General features: G+C 36.8%; 2 protein-coding genes and 1 pseudogene across 4 annotated transcripts; all 3 read left to right on the top strand.

Annotated features, from left to right (window-relative positions):
* Positions 1-1,431: 1,431 nt before the first annotated feature.
* Positions 1,432-4,639, top strand: LOC103936995 (nudix hydrolase 13, mitochondrial). 3 transcript variants are annotated; one of them, XM_009346896.3, is made up of 6 exons: positions 1,432-2,095; positions 2,323-2,442; positions 3,254-3,371; positions 3,495-3,578; positions 3,706-3,861; positions 3,972-4,639. In XM_009346896.3, the coding sequence occupies exons 2-6, from the start codon at positions 2,366-2,368 to the stop codon at positions 4,359-4,361; spliced, it is 825 nt and encodes a 274-aa protein (XP_009345171.2). In that variant the 5' UTR covers positions 1,432-2,095; positions 2,323-2,365; the 3' UTR covers positions 4,362-4,639. The 3 variants fall into 3 exon arrangements, with proteins under 3 accessions (XP_009345171.2, XP_009345170.2, XP_048433645.1); XM_009346895.3 differs by having other exon boundaries at positions 1,433-2,095; positions 2,318-2,442; positions 3,972-4,636; XM_048577688.1 differs by lacking the exon at positions 1,432-2,095 and having other exon boundaries at positions 2,312-2,442; positions 3,171-3,371; positions 3,972-4,637.
* A 5,196-nt stretch (positions 4,640-9,835) lies between these two features.
* On the top strand, positions 9,836-15,416 carry LOC103936994 (potassium transporter 4). The gene is made up of 10 exons (XM_009346894.3): positions 9,836-10,036; positions 10,192-10,390; positions 11,119-11,359; positions 11,462-11,707; positions 12,188-12,238; positions 12,385-12,645; positions 12,782-12,834; positions 13,654-13,768; positions 13,864-14,118; positions 14,205-15,416. The coding sequence occupies exons 2-10, from the start codon at positions 10,331-10,333 to the stop codon at positions 15,281-15,283; spliced, it is 2,361 nt and encodes a 786-aa protein (XP_009345169.2). The 5' UTR covers positions 9,836-10,036; positions 10,192-10,330; the 3' UTR covers positions 15,284-15,416.
* Positions 15,417-16,467: 1,051 nt separating this feature from the next.
* Positions 16,468-25,617, top strand: LOC103937007 (annotated as a pseudogene).
* Positions 25,618-25,661: the final 44 nt, after the last annotated feature.

The following is a 25,661-nucleotide window of genomic DNA, read 5'->3' as shown; positions in this document are numbered from 1 at the left end:
GATTCATCGGGGTTCTAAAATTGGCTATATCCACCATTTTTCCAACCCTATATAGAACCTCTCACTGATAATGCTCTAAGAGGATTTTGATCAACAATTATAATATTATATTAAAATTAAAGTTGTTAAAAAGCTATATGTGGAAAAAAAAAAGATACACTTTTGCCTTCTCAATCACTATTATGCATGGAGAAGCTTCGTTTATCGTTTTCTCATGTCATCTTCAATTAATAAAATGTAGCTCTTTTTGTATGATCGAGCATTTTCCCACCACTTGATTACTGTATTTATTAGCTAGTGTATATTACTTAACAACGTGGGCCCGTGGCTATCGTCTTCTCACATGATCGACGGCCATACTAGCTTGCGTGTTTCGGGTTACTTTTGGCTCGTCTCTTTTTACAAATCTTCCACATCAAAAGCAAAACAAACAAATTATAAAAATGGAACTTTAACAGAAAGATTCTGATAATCTTTATTTTAATGAAAAATTAAAATTTTACACTAAAAAGTTAATCCTGGTACCATTTACTTTATTCTTTATTTTGTCTTTATAGTTAAAACTCAAAGTTTTCAAGTCATTTTCATTAGTTTTTCTTTATAAAAATGCATGCATGTTTTACCAATGAAGCCTTTAAGGGGAAGGATCCCCATTTTTCAAAAAAAATAAGGACACTCTCATGACCGTTATATTTGTCTTTAATAAAATTATATGGTTGAGATTCTGTGGCCTGTGATTTAATCTTAACCACAAAATTTCATTAAAGTAAAATCTAATGATCCAAAGAGTGTTCCTATTTTAAAAAATAAAAATAAAAATCCCTCGCTTAAAAGTATGGCTTTACCAAAGTCACAGTCGCCGACTCGCCAAGGAAAATTAAAAATAATGAAATGATCACCACTTCTACTTCCATCGCAGCTTTTTGTAGCAACCAATGTATAAAGTGGAAGATCAATTAAGGTGCGTTAATACATAACTAGCATATGGGCATTTTTGTTTTTGAAATAGAAGGAGAGAGGAAGAGAGTGATAAAGAATGTGGGAGTGAGATTTTTTATTTTTTTTTTAATTAGAGATATGTTAGGATTACATATAGGTAAGGTTTTGAAAAAAACTTGGTTGTGTAAAATTACATTTACGCCCCATATTTCTTATTCATGTTCTGTTTTAATTAGAGAGTTAAACTGATAATTCATAGGATTTTAGTTGACAATGAGTGTTTTATTAATTAGTAGAGATTATTCATGCATATTAATCAATGTTTGGCAGCTTATAATCACAATTCTCTATGCTCGAGTTGCCAATTAAGTTGGTTGGATGGATATATTTACCAAAAAACTGAATTTTAATTGAAAGTTAATTCAATCGTCATCAGTTATAACTTATAAGGGGGTGCCAGTTGCCATATGAGAATGGCCAGAACTTAATTAAATTGTATAACGATAAAATAATAAAAATAACTTAATGGAGTTGGGGACGTTATGGAAATGAACTTGGCACGGTTTTCTTATAAATGGATGCCGTTGCTCTGGTCCCGCGGAAATCTCTGGCCCTCACCCTCACCTCGTTCTCTCTCTCTCTCTCTCTCTCTCTCTCTCTCTCTCTCTCTCTCTCTGTTAGTTCTTTCTTTGAAATTCCCTCGACATTATCATTATTCCATCGATATTTCTTGTTCTGTATTATTCCCTTTCTAATTTTACTCATCTGCAGGAAAAGCTGCAGTATGACGTAGATTCTTCTCTTGTGTCTGACACAAAGATATCTATATATACAAGTCAGTTGGCAGCTTGTCCGGCCGCCTCTTGGGAGAAGCTAAGAGTTATTTGGGTCGATCCTTGGACGTAAATGTTGTGCTGCATTGTTCAAAGCTAGCTAGGAGCAGCTGGCCTTGACCTGCCTTTATAATCGGTCGAGTTTATTTGTTGACGAGATATATGAGAGCTAGCCGATCATTTAATAAGAAATTTTTGTTGATCGATCGAGAGAGAAAGAGACGAGAGTTTAAGTAATTTGTTGTGTTATGTTATGAAAGCTAGCTAGCTAGGTAGTACAGCTGGTTCTTTTTCCTCAAAGTTCGTACAAAACTAATTACCAGGTACGTAACCTACCTTCCAAATCAATATTACAAGTATCTGTTTTGATTAATTCCTCTTGTTCTAGCTTTACTTGTATCTCTCTCTCTCTCTCTCTCTTAATGCTTCTAATTATTGTGGTTTTTGTTTTTTTTTTTAAACCGATCTACTTTAGAATCAGATGGAAATTACCTCATTCATTTTTATTAATTAATTAATTAATTTTCTTGGCTTTGGGTTTGAAGGATAGTTTCCGTAGATATATAGAAGAATATTTATATACACACATCATCATGTCATCTTCTGTGCTACTAGCGCGAACTGGGCGACATCGGCAACGCTATGACAACAATTTCCGACTCGTTTCTGGGTACGTATGTAGCAATAGTGTGCCCTTCTTTTCCATTCATTGCTTCATCAAATACTTTCGTCTGAGTTTCATTTAATTGGGGGTTTCTCTGAGTTTCATTTCACTTACATATATGTATATATTTTTACTGTTGGCGCGTGATTTTTCGTCCCTTGTGTTAATCAGCTGCTGCAGCGTTATTAGTCAAGTTTCCATTCATTTGTCTTTCCTCTCGATCGAGTGCGTTCAAATTGTAATACTTTAGAATTCGATGAAAGTAAAAAATAATCAAATTACTGATAATAAATATAATATATAGTAGGGATCACCAAAAGAGAATAAAAACAAAAGGTACCAAGCCCCAATTAACTAATAACCACTGGTAATACAGTAGCAATATACATGGTTAGCTATATATACTTGACTTTGCTGTTTGATGGATGCATGCAAATTGTCTTCATCTCATAGGTCATATCAATTACAACTTACAATAAGGGATGACTTAACTTTCTTTATGTTTTTATATTTTGCACGATCTTTTTTGTCTCATTCACAGTATTCTTAATCACAAAATTATTATGATAATAGAAACCATCTTTTTAAATTATATTATGTAAATCACATGACGTGGTTGGTGACGTTTGATCTACATTTTTAAATTATGTAAGTCCTAGAATCTTATTTGATTGTCACATCGTAAAATTTACAAATAAGATTTAAAACAATGGTTACTCTACCATTACCCTTAGGTTTAAAATACATTATGGAAGGAATTCACTCTGGAATACTACGTACTCATAGAGCTAGGTCGTACTTGCACGTGTTGCAACAGATGCATTCCTTACCGGATAGCAGAAGACGATGGAGACGACCAATTTGGTGATATTGAGAACAGGATACAAGTTCTTATGGTTTCTTCACCAGACCGTCATGACAGAGTCTTCCCAAAAGTATGCATACATCTTAATTAATTACTTCATTATTTCCAGATCAACTGATTCTAATTCATCACCATCTGCGGTATGGTTTAATTAATTAGCTTCAAATGTGCGCGTGTGTGTCTGTACTGTCAGGGTGGATGGGAGGATGATGAGACTGTTTTAGAAGCTGCTTGTCGTGAAGCCTTTGAGGAAGCAGGGGTCAAAGGAACCCTAAGAGTACGTACTAATTGTGCTTAATTTTATTTGTATTTGGTTTGATGATTGTTAGGAAATTAATGATGAAGCATAAGAACCTTAACGTTATATATAACTGGTTTGTCTGTATATTTTTTCTCTCGATCAGGAAACTCCGCTGGGAGTATGGGAGTTCAGAAGCAAAAGTAGAGAGGAAATGTGCAGCCTCAGCCTGGAAGGAGGATGCAGAGGATACATGTTTGCGTTAGAGGTCACTCAAGAGCTCGATACCTGGCCAGAGCAGCAAAACCGTGACAGAAAATGGGTACGTAATTAGTACTACGTACATATTTCTATAACATATTAATCATCTAAAGTAGATATTTGATTTTTAATTATTTAAATTCTATGTGGAATTAATATGTACGGATATAGCTAAGCATAAAGGAGGCTTTTAGAGTCTGCCGGTACGAATGGATGCGCAAAGCGCTGGAGCAGTTTCTAAGAGTTATGGCAGAAGTTTCAATCTATGATGATGATGATGATGATGATATTGATGAAGGTGTACAAGTGAAAGTTGTGGAGATGATGACGGGATCAGAAGATCAGATGAAAGGAGAGGAGCTGCCATCTACGGATTCTACCCTGCACCCACTGCCGCAGGCGGCCTCTTCATCAGATGTGGAGCATGTGGTGGCCGAATGTAAAATAGTGTCGTCAAACTGCTACATAAAGCCTGCTTCTTCAAGTGCTACTCAAATGGTCATGTCCATTGTCATGGCACTTGGCTCTCAAGGCCAAGGGGTTGCCATTGATGACATATGACTATATGATATAAGAAGCATGATATATATATATATATATATATATATATATGTATATAGAGGGTGCATGGTGGCCCTCAACTTTACCCTATTTTTTAGCTTTTGTCTCTAGATTCTCATATTAGTTTTTTCCGCTCTCCAACTTAACCATGCATTGCACTAGTAGTTCTTCTGTCAAATTTGTTTTCTTTTTCGTCAAATTTAAGGGTCTTTCTGAGTTTGGCTTGTAGGATTCCCACTATGTAAATGATATCCCTTGCTAGAATTAATTTTTAGGAAAACTAATGAAAATGGCTTGAAAACTTTGAGTTTTAACTATAAGGACAAAATAAAGGGTAAAGTGAACAATACCAAGTTTGACTTTTTAGTGTCAAAATGTAGTTTTTCATTAAAGTGAACAGTACCACGGACTTTTCGTTAAAATTCCCTTAATTTTTCCCAGCCAAGTTGATTTCAAAATTGTCCTTTTGAAATGCAATCTTCCCGCATTGCTGGCAATCACTTATGCCAATTGACATATATGATGTTCAATTTCTCTGCCTAGTAGTGACTCCAATCAGAAGCAGAAATGTTTCAACTTGATATAACTTTTAAACGCTTCTTCGTTAATTATAAATAAATTAATAGACATGCATATGCAAAACTAAGTTCAACTTGATTTATGATGTTCATTGATATCTGATGATCAGTAGAAAGTTTCAACGTTTATCTCCTCCTCCTCCAAATTCCAAAATGTATGCCACATATTATAGCATCTATATCCCTAATTAAACTTAGAGTGGGTTTATTTTTATTATGGCATCATGATTCAATAATGTATTGGCATGAAGAGAAAAACTCATACATAACATGCGGGGCTTTTAGATCCAGGTCCAAAAACATAGATGGTTTTAAGGAATGAGTCCAATTACCTAATTGTATGTATTTATTTTTTAATGCTCATTTTATATTTTCTAAAAATATTAAAAATCAATTAAAATCTTCTAATATTATGAATTTTCAACCCCAAAAAATATAATTAATATCTTATAACAAAAAAATATATATATTAACATAAATCTATCTGCAAATCATTCTACCCTAACAAATAAATGAATGTATATCATACCTATAAGTAAGATATGAAACTTAACTAAAAGGTAGAAAAAAACATAATATATCTACAAGCAAGACATATGAATCTTACTTGATTATAAAAAAAAATCTATCATATAGGTAGATAAATATAATTAACCTGTGATATAGGTTGATTATAAAAATAAAAAATAAAATCTATAAATGGGGTTTAAAACGGGATAAAGAACAAGCAAGAACAAAAAAAAAAAAAATCAAAGAGATAATTAGGAAGAAATTTGATTTTTATAATAAATCTTATCATTTAAGAGATAATTATTGATAGTAAAATAATAAGATTTAAGGAATTGGACTTATTTTAATAAATTGAACTATTCGGCTCAAAAAATTGAACCTATATTAAGTTTCCCCTTTATTAAAATAAGACACTACTTGATGATAATGGTAGACTCATTGCATATAAATCATTCTTTTCATGAGGCTGATCTAGCTGTTGAGGATGAGGTGGACGTGGACAGTGTTTGGTGTGACCAGTACGTAGACCAGTCACCGGAGCCAAGGAGGCGAATGAGGCAAATGAGGAGGTGGACCGGATGAGATATACTTTTGTGTAAATTCAATTGGGTCAATCCATCATCAGCTCAACAGTCCCGAGAGCGAACAAGCAGTAAGCTATCAGTTGCATTCCCCCCATTTCCATTTGGTCCTCTTCCTCACAGGCTGGGCTGGGCTGGGCTCTGTCCCTATTTAGTGCGATTTTTTGTTAATTAGAATTTAATTAAACAGAGGGTACTTCAATCCAAATCCAAATCCTGAAGGTAGGAACAGAAGTGCACAATGTCAAGTATACACAACCTTTTGCAAATTTGTCTGCCCCCTCGAGTCGAGTCCCAGAAGTGCACAATGCCCTTATTATCTTTTTAAAAAAAATCAATATAAGATGTTGACGTGATTTAACAGTGACCGTTTAAATATAAAAGGATGGAAGGATAAAGAGATTATGAGGGTAAAGAATTCCCCGCCCTTCTAATTACGGCTTTAGTCTCCCGCCTCTTGGTTGCTTACGTAATGTATAGGTATCTAGGTTGCTTACATAATGTAGTAGGTATCCAGGAGCCATAATCCCATTGATTATATAAAAAAATTAGGTAAAGTACAAAAAACTACTTCAACTATTGGTGTCACGACATTTTCATACCTTATCTTTTAAAATTGACAATATTAACCTCATCTTTAGAATTTGTGTCAATGATATACCTTCCGTTAGTTTGGCCGTTTATTTCTCAGTTAAATGCTGACGTGGCTTGATCCGGGACCATATTTTATTAAAAAATTAATAAAATATTATTAAAAACAAAAAAAATCATTTAATATTATTTAAATATTAAAATAATAAAAAAAAGTAATTAAAAAAATAATAAATAAACCTCTCCTTTCGTCCCTCCCTCCTCTCTCTCTTCCCCATCTTCCTGCAACCCAGAAAGAAGAAAAAGAGAAAAAAACAAAAACCCCCAAATCAAACCCAGTTCGTCCCCCCTCCCCCCACCACAAACCCAACCCCCTGCAACCCAGAAAGAAGGAGGAGGAAGAAGAAGAAAAAAAAAAAAAAAAAACCCCAACCCAACCCGAAGGAGGAAGAAGAAGAAGAAGAAGAAGAAGAAGAAGAAGAAAGAAGAAGAGGAAGAAGAAAAAGATGGAAAAAAAAAAAATTGGGAAACCCAATTCCTCCTCCCTCCCCCCCCCCCCCCACAAACCCAACATGCAAAAGAAGAAGAAGAGAGAAGGAAAGAGAAAAAAAAAAAAAAAAAAAAAAAAACCCAGTTCGTCCGTCCCCCCCCCCGCACCCATCTTCTTCCCTCCACACCCATTCCCCCCCCCATTTTCTCCGCGCCCAAGTTCTCAACCTTCGGAATCGCCTTGGCGAAGGTTTCCCGATTCCACCTCAACGAGATCTGGGTTTTTTTTTTTTTTTTGGGTTGCAGGTAATGGGTGCGAGGTTGGGTGCAGAGGGTGGGTGCGAAGGTGGGGAGCTTGGGTGTGGAGAGTGGGTGCGGGGAGAAGAGGGGGTGGGGAGCGGGGAAAACAAATTGGTGTATTTTTTTTTCTCTTCTTTTTTTCTGAGTTGCAGTTGCAGAAAGGGGGGAAGAAGATGAAGATGGGGAGAAGAGAGAGAAGGGGGGAAGGGGGACGAATTGATGTTGGTTTTTTTTTTTTTTTAAAAAATTTTAAATAACTTTTTTTTATTATTTTAATATTTAAAATATGAAATGATTTTTTTTAGTTTTTAATAATTTTTTAATAAAAAATGGGTCCCAGATCAAGTCATATCAGCATTTAACTGAGAAATAAACGGCCAAGCTAACGGAAGGTATAACATTGACATAAATTCGTAAGATGAGGTATGACATTATCAAAAATGAGGTATGAAAGTGTCGTGACACCAATAGTTAAGGTAATTTTTTGTACTTTACCCAAAAAAATTAAATGAATGCTAGTCGATATTAAATAACGTCACCATCTCATACATCTAATCTACTACTGGCTTTGTTTTTTTAATGAATACGAAGATAATTTTCATTACAATAAAAACTAGTACATCGACTAAGAAGGATCGGGAAAACAACGACATGAAAAGTAAAATGCCCAAGCAAAATGAGAACAGCAATCCAAGATATAACGGGATGCCTACACAAGCTTAGACCTGAAGGTAGCAGAAAATAGACAATAAAAAATCCTAATCTCTAGCATCAAATATCACATTGCTGCCGCCGTCACATCCTTGAAGTAAGCCAAATTTTGAACCAAGAAAGTAGACATTAGAGCCAAATCCCCCTCACGAACCCTTGCAAATATATACAAACAAAGTAACATATAATATATACATAGCATAGCACAGGCCTCTCATCTGTGCTGCAATGGGTGACAACTAAATGACATTGTTTGGTTTTATTTACTGCGGTGGGCAATGGGCATCATCGTATAAGTACATACAAGGTACAAGAGGGAAAATATATACATAACACAGCACAGGGCCTCTCATCCCTGCTGCTGGTGGTGCGGGCGTGGACCCACTTAATGTCATCTCCGACAAATCGTTTCGCCTCTCGATTGGAACTGGATCCTCCTGAGCTGTGGATGGGAATTCTCATGAGCAATTTATTCGGACCGTCAAATTTGATCTAACAGTTATAATTATTGTAATTTTTAGAAGGCTTTATGTTTGGAACTGTTAGATCAAAATTCAACAGTCCAGATAAACTGCTTAGGAGGATCCCCATCCTAAACTCAAGAGAGGATCCTGTTCCCTCTCGATTGGCGACAGTCTCATCTGAAATGTATTGCTTTGCTTTAATAATGGAAACGGAGATAATTGCAAGAAGAAATTAGGGTTTCCACTTTCCTCTGCAATGAAGTTCATAAGGGCCCATTTGGTTGCCCAGTTAAGACAGGATGTGGACATTAAAATGTTATGTGAACTTATACACTTCAATCGAATTGTCATGTAAATTAAAAATTTAAGCTATTTGTCATACCAATTTTTTAAAATCATTAATTTGTCATCTCATTGTAACTCCGTTAAGTTTTCTATCTAAAATAAACCATGTGCTTTATACATGAATGTTCATAGTTGTTTCGGACATTATAAATAATATCATTCAACTTTACCATAGGTTGGAGGTTCCTTTTTTCGAATGGCAAATCCTCAAATCCTTGTATACCATATCAAACCCTTTCGTATATTTTGAGAAACCCTATAATTTTTTTTATTCGAATATAACTTATTAGAAGGGGGTGAGATGTTGAAATGCTCGAAATAACCTTGAGCATAAGTCACATAACTTATTTTGAATAGAAAACTTAACGGGGTTATGGTAAGATGACAAATTAATAATTTTGAAAAATTATTATGACAAATCCCTTAAAATTTTAGTTCACATGATAAATTAAAAAATATGTATAAATTTATAAGACATTTCAAAAATATTTTGTACTAAAGAGATGGAAGGGCAAACAAATACCACAAGAATAAAAAGAAGGGTATGTAAGAGATAGAATGACGTGTGTAAAAATTGTCAACCTTATTAATATTATAATTTATTAATGAAATTCAAATAATATGGTAAGAAGGGATGAATATGGGATGACATTGAACTGAGTGAAACCATCAACGAAACCAATGGAATACAATACACAAAGCAAGTTGATAAAGAGAATGAAGATTTTTCAGTGTGATCGGTACACATGACAGTATATTATTTATTATTATATAAATTATGAGATATGTGTGTTAAAAAGTTAATAATTTAAAAATAAAATTTCTCACAACTTTTATAAAATCACATGAATTCCACTTCCGATCGCAATAAAAAATTTCACTAAAAGAGAAAGAAATAGAGGCGCGTGCATATAGAGGAGAGATTCACAATGAGAGGCAGGTGGCGCAGAGGGAGAGTGGGGGATTCATGAGGGATGAGAAGAAGAAGGGAAATGAAATAATGAGATGAAACGAGAGAACAGTCCCTCCCTCCGCTCCTCGTATATGAGGAATTAGGGATTTAGAACTAGATTTTACAATCTGAATCATACGAGAGATGGATTAGAGTGAGTCGATTCGATTCCATCGCACCAACTCAATCAAACTCTTTCTTCTTCTTCTTGTACCTTAATCCAAAATCTGAAATCTACAAAAATCAAATGCTTTCTTTCTTCTTCTAAATATGATATAAAGGTGCTAAGTTTTAAGCGTTTCGTTACAGACACGGACAGACAGACAACGCAGAGTAGAGGTGATAAGGTCTTGAGAGCCTCGAATGAGATTGAGATAGATAGGCAGTCGTTTTGTAGAACAAGAAGCCCAGCCTAGCCTAGCCTCCTCAGAATTCAGATTAGGCGACGATGGAGCCGGACTCTGCAATTTCGACGCCTTCCCGGTATCCCATTCGTCCTCCTCGTCAGGTACTTGCTGCTGCTGCTGCTTTCCTTGCTCAAATCATTTATTCATTCTTTCTCATTACTGTTGCATTCATTCATTCGTTGATTATCTGCTGCTGAATGCTGTTTGGTTTCTATCTACGAGTCTATTTTATTTGATGCTAAAAAAAAAAAAAAAAAAAAAAAATCTCATTTGGGCACTGGTCTGGTCTAGTTGTAAAATTTAGACATGTTAAATACAAATTGTAAATTCTCACTGTTCCCCTCCCCTCCCCTCCTTTGCATGAGAATAGGATTTGCTTCAATTTCAAATTCCTATTCTTCACTCTTGTTCTGCTTGGTTGCTCTCAACTTGTTGTGCGTTTTCCGGCCTCTTTTCCAGTTCATCAATTAATATTTTTTTTCTTTTCTAGGCTTAAATTCTTGACATGGACTGGTGTTTCCTTCTAGGCTTATCTTAAACAATACGTGTATAGCATACAGGCTCTGTTGTGTTAACGTAAGCCTTGTTCATATCAGTGGATACCTAGGCTAGGCCCAAGCGTATAACTAATTGAGTTTGACCACGACGACAAGTAATGGAATGCCTCATTCAATCACTTCCATATCAACTACAGTGTGTGTCCTCTAGTTAAGGATTTAGGCTTATAATCATTTTAGTTATGGATTCTTTCTCCTATGCCCCGGCCTGAATGTGATTCATCTGTTACTTACCAGCTAGTGTAACCAATTTACCTCTTGTTGCTTTGCAGCTTTCATGGGTGAATCTCTCCAGAAATCTCATACTTGCATATCAAAGCCTTGGTGTGGTTTATGGGGACCTCAGTACTTCTCCTCTCTATGTTTATAGTAGCATATTCACAGGGAAGCTGCACAACCATAACTCCGAGGAAGTGATATTTGGTGCATTTTCCTTAATCTTCTGGACCATTACAATGGTACCCTTGCTCAAGTACGTCTTTATCCTATTGAGTGCCGACGATAATGGTGAAGGTGTGGTGACACTTGGAGTTTGAGTACATCCTCTGTGTGACATGTCATACTTTACTTCTTATTGGGTCTCCATGGGGTCATACTTATTCTAATTGGTGTCAGGTGGGACTTTTGCGCTTTACTCGCTTCTTTGCCGCCATGCAAAGTTTAGTTTACTTCCCAACCAGCAAGCAGCTGATGAGGAGCTCTCAGCTTACAAATACGGTCCTTCATCACAGGTTGTAAGCTCGTCCTGTTTAAAGATGTTTTTGGAGAAGCATAAAAGGTTACGGACGGCCCTACTGGTGGTGGTATTGTTAGGCGCTTGCATGGTCATAGGAGATGGTGTACTCACTCCAGCAATTTCAGGTATGGTACTAAGTTGTCGAATAATTGTTGGTGTTGAAATTGAATACAGTCTATTTTCATCTAATGTTAATTACCTATTTCAGACAGATGAGAAAAAAGAACTCAAAAGTTATGGCAACATATACTAAGTTTTCTTGCCCCTTGGGGAACATCCAATAAAATTGGGGCACTATAAGTCAGATTCCTCTAAACATAAGGAAGATGTTTACATATACAATTTGCTGCAGAATATATTCCAACTATACATTTGGTAGAGCCATTTTACAATACAATATCTGTCATTGTTTCTGTTGTTTGTTGATGTGGTGACTGTTTTACTTGCTCAAATGCTGCTAAGTTTTCAGCAAGCTCTATCTAATAAAAACATTTTGTCTAGACAAACCCAGATTGTTGATTTTTATTATCTGTTTCTATAATAATGTTTTTACACTTGCCTTGATTAAGGAGTTAAATCTTTGAGCATTTCTTTTCCACTCGCAGTTTTATCATCAGTATCAGGGTTACAAGTTACAGAGGAGAAGTTAACTGATGGTAATTAATTTCTTTTCATTACCTGTTTTCTTTTTTCCTTTTTTATAAAATAAAATAAAATGTTCAAAATTCGTGATGCCTATTCTATATTTTTCTGCGTATCATATAATTGGCTTTGCTTTTAATATGTTATTTATTATCTCTAGGTGAACTCCTCTTGCTTGCCTGTGTCATATTGGTTGGCCTGTTTGCTCTGCAGCATTGTGGCACCCACAGGGTAGCATTTTTGTTTGCACCTATTGTAATAATCTGGTTGATATCAATATTTTCCGTTGGGCTGTACAATGCAATACATTGGAACCCGGCTGTTGTTCGTGCATTATCACCCCATTATATTATAAAGTTTTTCCGTGAGACTGGTAAAGATGGTTGGATTTCTCTTGGTGGGGTTCTTCTCTCGATAACTGGTAAATTTGAAGGAAATTTTTTCCATATGAATATATTCACTGGTTGTTGTACTGGTGGAACTATCTATATGAAACCTCTTTTGTGGGAGTTTTATTTTAGCTCTTCAGTGACGAGAAGTTATCCATGTTTTATCAGGTACTGAAGCTATGTTTGCAGATCTTGGTCATTTCACTGCCTTATCGATAAGAGTAAGTTTATTATTTATCCTGCAAGAACTATTTTTCTTTTCAATATGACCTTTAACTTCCTTACTTGCGGTCTAATATAAACAAATATAAAGGTTAAGCTGTTGAACCGAGAGGAAGGTTAAAAACATATTCTATATGCATATACTGGAGATGTTTGATATGATTGAATGTTGGACATGTTAGAATAAGTGTATAAAATCAAGAGATATATAAGTATTTTCTATAAGCATGTTAAAAATTTCAGAATAGCCGAGCCAGGTAGGTGTCACAATGTTTAAAAACATTTGGATAAATTAGTTCGAGTGCTTCTGATGCTGATTTAATTTGATTCATTATTTTTTAAATTAAAGAATTTTTATTTTTATTGGGGATATAACTATATGATACAAAACTGGACTTTCCCACATACTCTTTCCTTTCTGTTATTTTCTTTTCATTTTCTTCTTTTAAATAATATTGGAAGATGTATTATGTATGTTCAGAAATATGATTTTCTAAGTAGAGACTTCAGCCTTTCACGTATATCTATCTTTCAAGTTATAAGACTTTCCAGGAATTGAAAAAATTAGAAAAAGAGAGGCTAAAGTGTGTTGTCGCTTCATAATGGTATGTGATAGACAACAAAATGAGTTGTAAAGCCATATGGAAAATGCTCTTGTTGGATGGTTAGAATTTAGAAAATATGTCTACTTGATTTCTGATTCTGAAGTTTGTTTATTCTAACCACTCTAACTTTGTAAAGCCGTCTTCATTATGATGTATAGGTTGTGGAATTTCAAAAGTGAGATTACGAGTTTTTATTTTTTCTTGCTTGTGCAGCTTGCGTTTGCATTCGCTATATATCCTTGTTTGGTAGTACAATACATGGGTCAGGCTGCTTTCCTGTCAAAAAATCCTGACCACAATCTTTACAGTTTCTATGACTCAATACCTGGTTAGTTCATTCTGACATTTATCAATATTGCTTCCATAATAATATTCTAAATCAGAGTTGGTAACTTTGCTTTCTGTCCTCCCTTATCCCGGAAGCTCCTGTATTTTGGCCTGTCTTTGTTGTTGCCACCCTCGCATCAATTGTTGGAAGCCAGGCTGTTATAACTGCTACTTTCTCAATCATCAAGCAATGTCATGCCCTTGGTTGTTTCCCCCGAGTAAAAGTTGTCCACACCTCAAAGCATATATATGGGCAGATCTACATTCCAGAAATTAATTGGATACTTATGATCCTTACTCTTGCCATAACTATTGGATTTCAAGACACTACTTTAATTGGAAATGCTTACGGTACGTTATTTCTTTGAACCCCCCCTCCCTCTCTTCCCCTTAAACAATTAACTGAGGATGATACAATGTTCACTTTTGGTTCTCAGGACTTGCTTGCATGATGGTTATGTTTATCACGACATTCCTTATGGCACTGGTAATAATCTTTGTTTGGCAGAAAAGTGTGGTTCTGGCTGCGATTTTTCTTATCTTTTTCTGGTTCATTGAGGGAATGTACTTATCAGCAGCACTCATTAAAGTACCTCAGGGAGGATGGGTCCCTTTTGTTCTCTCATTCATCTTTATGATTGTTATGTACGTCTGGCATTATGGTATGCGGAAGAAGTATAACTATGATCTGCACAACAAAGTCTCGTTAAAATGGCTACTTGGTCTTGGCCCAAGCCTTGGTATAGTCCGGGTGCCTGGAATAGGTCTCATATACTCGGAGTTGGCAACAGGAGTTCCTGCAATATTCTCTCACTTTGTAACAAATCTTCCTGCATTTCACAAGGTGTTGGTTTTTGTTTGTGTAAAATCAGTTCAGGTGCCTTGTGTTTCACCTGAAGAACGATTTTTGATTGGCCGGATATGTCCAAGACCGTATCGTATGTATAGGTGCATTGTCAGGTATGGGTACAAGGACATTCAACGGGATGATGGGGACTTTGAGGACCTGCTCATACAGAGCATAGCAGAGTTCATCCAGATGGAAGCAGTGGAACCACAATTCTCAAGCCCAGAGATATCATCATTTGATGGAAGGATGGCGGTTATAAGCACTAGGACAAGTTCGAGCTTGATAAGCAGTGAACAAGAGGGTTTTGACGTGGGGGATTCCATCCAGAGTAGCAAATCTCTGACCCTGCAGAGTATGGGATCAGTGTATGATGAGGAGAACCCACAAATGAGGAGGCGCCAAGTAAGGTTTCAGGTACCATCAAACGTAGATATGGATCCTGCAGTAAGGGAAGAGCTGATGGATTTGATCCAGGCCAAGGAAGCAGGGGTTGCGTATATAATGGGGCACTCGTATGTGAAGGCGAGGAGGTCGTCGTCATTTCTGAAGAAGCTTGTGATTGATATGGGGTATTCTTTTCTTAGGAAGAACTGCAGGGGCCCTGCTGTGGCGCTTAACATTCCTCACATCAGTCTTATCGAAGTTGGGATGATATACTATGTCTGATGGATGGATGGATCGTTTCAAATTGGAAGGAATAAAACTGGAATAACGTCGTGTATACTATAGATGAATAACATTGGGATATCTATCGTCGTTTTTATTTGGTAAGCAACACCACTTGGCAATTTCAACAGTACTTGATGCGTCTTCTTACTTTTGCCAATACTCATAGTGATTTGGTAGCAATTTTTATAGTAATTAATCATAAATTAAAGGAATGAACGATCAGGGATGTAGGTTTGATGAAGCAGCCAATCCCAATGGTAAGGCCGGCGGTGCCGCAATGAGTGAACATAAATAAGGAATTTTACCATCGGCGAAATTAGCGGTTAAATCACGAAGAATACTTGTAAGAGAACAAGATAATTAGAGTATAAACAGCTCGAGCGAGGTTGATCTCTACAAAAACTAATGTGAATAATTTATTATTAAATATAACTCTTAGTTAAAGATGAGAATTCTAATTAAAGTAACATGTGCAAATAAGGTCAAATCTTAAAGTCGAAGGCAATAATAGCAAAGCTATGGAAATCAAGTGGACAAGTAATAAGGCTATACAAAATATATGGAAGAATTTACTCACCAAGGTGAATTGAGTTTGGAGTGAGACATGGCTGGAATAAAGGTCGACAAAGTGAATTGAATTTGGAGCGAGACTTGGCTGAAATAAAGGTTGTCAAGGTTAGAGATGCGGCTTTGGGTTGTAATTTCGTATTTATTCAATTTGGTATGTTATCAAAATTAAGAAAGTCATTATATAAACTAAGAACATATGAGATTGACCAAAATTTTCGTCCGAGATTAAACATATTTTTATCTTTTATTATTTTATAGAAAAAAATATTTTAATGACACATGACGTGATGGGATAGTTAAAAATTTTATCCGAAATTAAACATAAAATATTTTTTTATTATTATAAAAATAATAATATTTTAATACCAACAGCATGAGTATAAAGGTGGAAATGCACCAAATCAGTTATTATTGTCATTAAATCAGTTAGTGAAGTGGAGATGCTCTTATAAAAAAAGAATGAAAGAGAATGCTGGTGTTTGGTGGGAAAGCTGTAAGCCCGCCAAGGTCCAATAGCAGCAACAACAAAGGCGAAGGCCCAAAAATAGAAATATCTGGTGTGGAGGTCGTCAGTCGGTGTGTGGGAGTGCGTGGCGTGGGTACTGGGTACATATCTTCCACATATCAAATGCCTACCATTGAATTGAATTCTCATTCGTTCGCAAATTGCGATGCAATTGCAAAAGCAGCAGCAAAAGTGAATAAAAAAAAAAATGGTGAAAGTAATACTTCTAAAACCCCTCTAAAGCCTCTCAACTTTTTCATTGTTTAATTATCCACTGGACTGGGGAGTCACTCTGCAGGCACCAGAAAATGCCGCTGCTTCTCCCAATCCCTGCCCTCAACTCTAGCTCTAGCTCGGCAATTCAAGGATTGAGGCTCAGCTCATGTCCCGAGGCCAGCCTTTGTTGGCGACTCGGAAGAAGACGACTGCATTGCTGTGTGCCCAATGCTGTCTACACCGCCCACACCCAAAGCACGGAACAGCATTGGAAACCGACATCGGGGAAGATAGAGGATTCGGCGGAGGGCGTCGCCATATCCATTCTCAATGAAAGGATTTGGCGGGAGCAGAGCAAGAGAGAGGGCTCCGCAACGAGAACGGTGATGGAGGCGGAGGCGGCGTACAAATACGTAGAGATGGTGAAGCAGCAGCAGCAGAGGGGCCTCGAGAAGCTCCGAGGCGACGTTGGTTACAAGGTGGATCCCTACACTCTTCGTTCTGGCGACTACGTCATCCATAAGAAGGTTGGCATTGGTCGGTTCGTTGGGATTAAATTGGACACTACTAGTCCCAATTCCATTTCCAATTCCACTTCTAAGACCGACTCCATTGAATACGTCTTCATCGAGTATGCCGATGGCATGGCTAAGCTTCCTGTCAAGCAGGCCTCTCGCTTGCTCTATCGTTATAATCTGTATGTTTTCCTTCCCTTCTGTCATTCTTCCTTTTCAATCTCATCATTTTCATGAATTCGTTCAACTAAACAAACAAAACAACCAAAAAAAAAAAAAGTTACGTTAACTTATAATTAATCTGTCTGTTTTGTTGTTTCAGCCCGAACTAAACGAAAGGCCTCGCACATTGAGCAAATTGAGCGACCCCAGTGTCTGGAGAAAAGAAAGACCAAGGGAAAGATTGCCATTCAGAAAATGGTTGTTGATTTGATGGAGTTGTATCTTCACAGACTCAAACAAAGACGCCCACCCTACCCTCTCACTCCAGCCATGCCTCACTTTGTTTCTCAGTTTCCTTATCAACCCACCCCTGATCAACAGCAGGCTTTCATTGATGTTCACAAAGGTCTAACCGCCAGAGAAACTCCAATGGACCACTTAATTTGCGGAGATGTTGGCTTTGGCAAAACCGAAGTTGCCCTGCGTGCCATCTTCTGTGTAGTTTCTGCAGGGAATCAAGCCATGGTTCTCGCACCCACTATTGTTTTGGCCAAGCAACATTTTTATGTTATTTCAGACCGGTTTTCTATCTACCCCGACATCAAGGTTGGACTTTTCAGCAGGTTTCAGGTAACCCAAGTTTCTTCTTACATATGACACACTTATTGTGTGATATTCCATCCCTAAAATTATTATTTTACTTTATTTTTGATGTAATTCAAAGATTTGATTGAACTAGTTCTTTATTTCTCCAAATTTAAAAAAAACGAAGTGAGGGGTACTTTAGTTATTTTCAATTTTCTCGACCTTTTCGGTCAACTCTTGAATTGGTTAGGTAGAGTTTGATTCCATGAGTGCATAGGCGTAAACATATCTTATTTCCGAGTCCGAACAAATAAGTTTGAGTCGTTTACATTTGGTGGCATTTTGGTAATTTTACCAAAATGCTATAATTGGAGTGAAACCTCTAGAAAGGGGGGGGAGGTTTCAGAAAATGGGAGGGGGAGCTGCACTAACCCGTTTTAGTGAGAATTGGACCCATAAACCCACCAAACTTGACCCGCTTGTATCTTCTTCATCCGAGCTCCGTTTTGGGTGATCTTGGTGTCTATGGAAAGCTCTTGACGAGCCCTACATCTCTGTGATATTAGATTTCTCCATTTCTTTTCTATCTTTGCAGTACGAGGTCACAAAACTCACGACTTTTCCAGCGGTTTTATCATTTTTCCGGCGATTCCGACAACGATTTCCTTCGGGTGAGATATGAAACTTCATCTACTCTTCATAATCTTCAAGTGGGTATGCTTAGTTTGTGCTTTCGTATTCATTTTAGAGTTGGGTGTTTAGAACCCTAGAAATCCGGTTTTCTCCGGTGAAATTGGACGATTTCCGGTTAGAATTTATCGTTGGCCTAGTTGTGAAAAGTGTTTCCCTTGTTGAGCTCTAGTTACCACGTAAATTTGAGCTCGTCTAGTTAATGTTGAAAATTTGGGGTTTCTAAACCCTCCATCTTGACTTCCACCGCGTGTGGCGGTGCGTGGGATCGTTCACAAGTGTTGTCTAGGTTTCAAATACATTCTAGTAACCATGTGAACCTATGTCTAGCTCGGTTTCCAAAGATTCAATTGTTTGGTGTGGTGATCAATTTGGACCGCCACTTGTTTGTGTGATTGACGACAATCCGACAATTGGATCATAATGAAACTTTAGTATGTTATTCTCGAAGCATAATGTGGACTTTAGGAAGTTATGGATCATAAATCTGATTTGCGGATCGTTGTGGACCCCATCGTTGAACGAGAGTTGAATTATGGTCAACACGTCTCGGAACGTTCTAAATAATAAAATTAGTACTATGGGAGACTTAAGTGAAGTCTAGTGGGCCTACATTGGTTAGTGAGTGACTTGAACACATGTGATATGTTTATTACCTTGATTTCTTATATTGGTATCATCTGTGAAATTGACTTGGTCTTATAATGTGATTATATATATATATATATATATATATATATATATATTTAGCCATAGACCTATGTTTATTAAACATGATTTGGCTTGTGTACTGAAGATGATCGTGATATGTGATTTGACGTGCATATTCGAAAGGTGATTGATTTACATAGATGGTATGATATGACGAAATGTGAGTGACTTAATATATGTGAATATGAAATGGTTTTATAATCATTTTTCCTATAAATTGTTAATTTTCATATTTAGCCAATGATATAGTTATATGAAGTGGGATTTGACGTGCATATTGGAAATATAGTTTGTTTTGTGTGATTGACTTGATTTGATGAAGGTGAGGGCTAGTGGTGGACCGTTAACCCATTGTCATGGGGTTTGTTGCTTTGAAACATGTGTCAATGCTCGTTTCATTATTTCATTTCTTGTTTCGTTGAGCCTTCATAACTTGAGTAACTTGATTCATGTGTTGTTTCATTGATTGGTGGTTATGCAATGTACTCCGCGATTCCGTTGAGTGATGGTCCGGAATCGTATCCTGGTTTGGATTCCGTTGAGTGATGGTCCGGAATCCTTCCTACTCCACTCCGCGATTCTATTGAGTGATGGTCAGGAATCGTATCTTGGTTTGGGTTCCGTTGAGTGATGGTCCGGAATCCCTCTTACTCCGCGATCCCTTTGAGTGATGGTCCGGGATTGTATCCACCTTAGTTCATTGAGTTTAGTTTGAGATGGTTGCAAAGGTGTAGGCTTTGGATGAACTGTGTCGCCCTAATTCTACTTTCATGGGGTGTATGTGAATATGGGTGTGAGATGTTATGGTTGTTTAAAATGAACTTTTGGATGCCTGGGTGACTCTCTTGGAGTTTTCAAAAGTTTGGTATTGATTTCTTATGAAAGATTTATATTCAAGGTTTATAAATTGTGATTGATGGCTGGTTTTATTATTGTATCACATGCTTAATTTATTGTCCCTCACCCGAGCCTCTCAGCTTATCTGAGTGCCTGATTTGCTAGTGCACCAATTCCATAATATTGGCATTGACTTTACATATGAAAGGTCTGGGTAGATTATGAGAAACCGCTTGATATTTTGGTTCCGTTGAGTGGTCCGGAACCCAATGTTGTTGGATTCCGTTGAGTGGTCCGGAATCCTTGCTCTTGTTCATTCTGTAAGGCAATCTTAGAATCCTAAATTCGAGTAGAGGGGAATTACCCACAATAGATATTGTGAAAATAAATTAGAATTACCATGTTATTAGTCATAACCCAAGTTGGGAATTATGTAGAGTTCTTTAATTAAATTCGTGAAATGATATGTTATCTCACTGATTGATTAACGTAATTAAATATTAATATTGTGCTTCGTGATTCCTTGATATGTTACAAGCTATGTATTGAGATATAATGTTGGAAGCATAGTGATTGGTATGATGAAGTGAAATGTGATTTGACCTGTGTGTTGGAAATGGTTGTGACATGTGATTGAAATGCATATTGAATTGCTTGGGAGATGTGAGGTCTAGTAATTGACCGATAAGCTATTGTGATGTGTATTTGTGTTCGATATTGCTTCGTTTCGTTGAGTTTTCGTGAATTGGGTAACTTGAATCATATCTTGTTCCTTCGAGCCGTTGTTATACTTCTTGGACTTCCGTTCAATTCGGTTGGGTGGTTTGAAATTGCGTTCTGCTTGGATTCCTTTGAGTGATGGTCCGGAATCCCCCTTGCTGCCTTGGTCCGTTGGGTGATCCAAAATCCCCTTTTTCAAAGATGTAGTCTTCAACCGAATTGTGTTGCTCTAGCCTTGCGTTTCGACATGTTGTATGTGTTATTGATGATGTGATGGTTGACATTATTGATTGATGTGATTATGGAATGACATTGGATATGAGTGTGGTTATCATGAGTATTTTAGTTGATTAATATTTCTAGAGAATAATGTGTACTTTGTTAATTCTTAACTATGTTACACACTATGAAATGCGATTTTATGTGGGAAACGTGATGAATTATGTAATGGATGAAGTGGAATTGTTAATCGTCATGTGAGATTGTTATGTTGGATATCATGGTTATTGTTATGATTAGACTTGTTGATAAATGTGGCTAGAGAATGGTATTGTGCTTCGTTGGTTCTTTGAAATGATATATGTTGTGAATTGCGGTATCATGTTGCGGCATAATGATTTATATATAGATAGAGGGGAAATCATGATTTTCAGGTGGGTTTGTTATGCAACCCTGAGTCGAGTAATTTCATGCTTGTCAAGTTCTATTGATTGATTAAGAAATGTTATGCCTTTCGACTTAATCGGACTGTGTTGTATGTCAATTATTGTGCATGACGAATTACGAATGGCTTGATCCTTGTCTAGGGTACGTAGGCAGTCTAACAGGGAGGTTAGATGCAGCCATAATGTGTACGAAAAATAACTATGCGATTCGATTATTGAGTTGTGCTTGCCCATATCCCGGAGGTGGGGTATGATAGATACGGATTTTTGATGACGTCACGTGTCAATTCTTGACGTATGTCGGAATTGGGGCGTGACATATTGGGTATCACATCTTATGCATTCTGGAATTTTCAAGCTGCTCCTTTTAGTCTTAAACTGATCACAACTGTTATGGCATGTAGACCAAAGCAGAAAAGGATGGGCATTTGGACATGATTAAAAAGGGGCAATTGGACATAATTGTTGGGGCTCACTCGCTTCTTGGAAGTCGTGTTGTGTAAAGTAATCTGGGTTTGCTAGTTGTTGATGAAGAACAGGTTTGTCATTGAATCTATTTTCTGCTATATGCAACAAATTAGATTCTCTCCTAGTTGACCTACATAATCTTCTTTTTATGTTTTAAAGCATGCACTTTCTTCTGCTCTATAGAGGTTTGGCGTCAAACAAAAGGAGAAGATTGCTTCGTTCAAAACATCGGTTGATGTTCTTACTCTTTCTGCAACGCCTATACCACGAACCCTGTATTTAGCCTTGACTGGGTTCCGTGATGCTAGGTAATGACTTGTCTTTGGATTTATAGTTTTATATACATCTCTAGATCTAGATGCCCATTTCAATTTGTTTTGTGATGCTAGGTAATGACTTGTCTTTGCGATAGTTGTTGCGTAATGTTGTGAATTTAAGCTTACTTTTTATGATGGCTAGTTAAGACATAGCTTGCCAGTCCTTAATTTGGTGCTGTTGTAATTATGCATTCTTCCATTTTTCAGTTTGATTTCAACTCCACCACCAGAAAGGGTCCCTATCAAATCCCATCCTTCTGCATACAGTAAAGAAAAGGTTTTATCAGCAATTAAGCATGAGCTGGACAGAGGAGGCCAAGTGTTTTACGTATTGCCTCGCATTAAAGGTAACCTTATTGCATGATGGTTTTGTTTTTAATACTCTTACAAAAGCTAAACACAAAGTTTCTTTGTCATGCTGTTGCTTGCTGTAGTGTCTGGATTGCTTCTTTCAGTTTTATCAATGACTAAATGCACATGTCACTATTTGTAAGTCTTTAGACTTGTAGAGTAAATGAGGATTGCCTTGTTCGTGATTCTAGATTCATTTGTCTTACATGTCTAAAGAACACGAGAAATTCCATTTCCGACTAACAGCTAATTAGAGGAATTTCAAGAATGATTTCCCACATAAACTTTTGGTTCTCTTAATGGCTGATACATATTTCACTTCTGTTCTTGTGCTGCAGGACTTGAAGAAGTGATGAAATTTCTTGAACAGTCATTTCCTAATGTTGAAATAGCTATTGCACACGGGAAGGTATTTTCTTTCTTGCCTTATCATTTGGCATCTCCAAAGGGAACCACTATGTGATGAAATTTAAGAATTAGGAAAATTGAGGATGCATCAGGATTTGAATAAGAAACTTCTTCATATGCGTCATTTGTTACAGCTTATAATTGGATTTGCTAATTTGGGTTTCTTTCTCTGCATGTGAGTAATTATATCTGCATATTTTTTCAGCAATATTCAAAGCAGCTGGAGGAAACCATGGAGAATTTTGCACAAGGTGAAATCAAGATTCTTATATGCACTAATATAGTAGAAAGTGGGCTTGACATTCAGAATGCAAACACCATCATAATTCAGGATGTTCAACAATTTGGCTTAGCGCAGTTGTATCAGGTCTTATTCTTTCTTCTTTCTTTATATGTACGTCTCAAATGGTCCAACATATACGGAAGACTAACATTTGAAATTGTTATTTTGGTTATTTTAAGTGCTTTTCATTTATTAAACAGGAGAACGTAATGGTACCTGAGCTTTTCCAACTCCTTATCCATTTTAATTACTGTGTTATTTTTTGTTCTTTTTCTTTCGTTAAATGAATAAATGGTAATAGTTGCGGGGAAGGGTAGGCCGGGCAGATAAGGAAGCTCATGCATACTTGTTCTATCCGGAGAAGTCACTACTAACTGATCAAGCACTGGTACTTCTTGTCCCTATAGAATATGCTGTATACAGTTTTTGTAACTACTTGTGTTACCCTTCATGATATTTAGCACTTGTTTTCACAATTGCATGTGATTTTAGATACAGTTTAAAATCCATTAGCTACTTTGCTCTAGGTATACTTGCCTGTGATTACTTTGGAGTGTTAAAGTAGCAACATTGTGGTCATGCTCTAGGACCGACTTGCAGCTCTGGAGGAATGCTGTGAACTTGGGCAAGGTTTCCAACTTGCAGAGAAGGAAATGGGAATCAGAGGCTTTGGTACCATATTTGGTGAGCAACAAACAGGGGATGTTGGCATTGATCTCTTCTTTGAAATGCTCTTTGAGAGCCTATCCAAGCTTGACTCTTGTTCATGATCCAATTTTTAATCTTTTACTTCTTGCTTCCATTTTACGTGCAATTTTGGCTATTATAATTATTACTATTATAATAATAATTATTATTACTACTATTACTACTCTAACTGCATAACATATTAATGTATGAGATGACAGTGTTTCAAAATGGTTTTAATGTCTAAAATGGTATCCTCTCCCTCTCTCTCTCTCTCTGACAACACACACATGTAGTAACTGTTTAATTCGTTAGGCCCACTCAATGTCTAGAGTTTGAAATTTTGAAGTGTTAACTTGCTGTTTTGCTTGTTTGATGCCAGGTTGATGAACACCGTGTAGTTTTAGTTCCTTATGTGTCCGTTGAGGTGTTTTTACCATCACTTTCAGCATCTTAAAATAAATACTTGAACAAAGATAGAAGCTGATTAATTTCGACACATCCTATTTTAATTCCTAGGAGAGATTGGGATGCGAACATGCATGCATATTGGTATTTGATGGGTGTGTTTTATGTACATTTCAGATTGATTTAAATATAAATCCTCATCTCCCCTCTGAATACATAAATTATCTGGAGAATCCCATGGAGATAATTCATGCAGCTGAGAAAGCTGCTGAGAACGATATCTGGAGTTTGATGCATTATGCTGAGAATTTGTGCCGGCATTATGGAAAGGAGCCACACTCCGTGGAGCTTCTTTTAAAGAAGCTTTATGTGAGGAGGATGGCAGCAGATCTGGGAATTAGGAAGATTTATGCTTCAGGAAAGATGTTTTTTTATGAAAACCTGTATGAATAAAAAGGTCTTCAAGCTGATTGCAGAATCAATGGCCTCTGATGTTTACCGAAACTCTTTGGTTTTTGAGGGTGACCAGATCAAGGTAATCTCATATCATGAAATATGAACAAATTTTCTTTACGTTTTGACAAGTGAGCTGAGTATCGGAAAAGAAAACTCTGTTGATTTTGACACGGGATATCATCATGTTGGTTGTGTCTCGTGTGTTGCCGTACTCGGATGTCTTGAGGGACAATATCATATTGATTGGGCCATAAAATTAGAGCCGAAGATGTGCGTGATGGCATGATTCAATTGGTAAGTCATCACAAATTTAAACTGATGGTTTATTCAAATGGGTCTAATATATATCAGTCCTTTGCAGCATTGCAGGTTACTTGTGAATTAGGTAAGTAAGACAAGTGGAGGGAGATACATCATGCATACAAACAAACAGGTGTGCGTGGCGCACGAAATACACATTCTTTTGATGTCATGCATTCGTATTCACATTCGCATATGCATATGCATGTACATATGCATAGGACGACGATAATCCTATTTGTATTTATGTACGGAAGGAAGGAAGGATCATTCATTCATTCATTCCGTTCCGTTGGTAGGGTATATACATAGATACTAATTTGAACGCTCATCTGAAATTCTGTGTAGTGTATATGTCTGTAATCATATCATTTCAAATAGAAGAGGTGCTCTCTACTTACTCCTGTTTCTTTTCCTTGGTATTGGTAGATTGGTAATTTGGTAAATATACCCTACATAATAATAAGACCCTTGGTATTTGGTTGGTAGTTGGGGTGCGCCGTTGACCGGCGGGTATGAAA

The sequence above is a fragment of a genome, unplaced genomic scaffold (genome assembly GCF_019419815.1).
Source record: "Pyrus x bretschneideri cultivar Hongxiangsu unplaced genomic scaffold, Pyrus_bretschneideri_v1 Contig12, whole genome shotgun sequence".
Taxonomy (NCBI): domain Eukaryota; kingdom Viridiplantae; phylum Streptophyta; class Magnoliopsida; order Rosales; family Rosaceae; genus Pyrus; species Pyrus x bretschneideri.
Note: the sequence above shows the minus strand (reverse complement) of the source record. Positions and strands in the feature narration are given on the sequence as shown.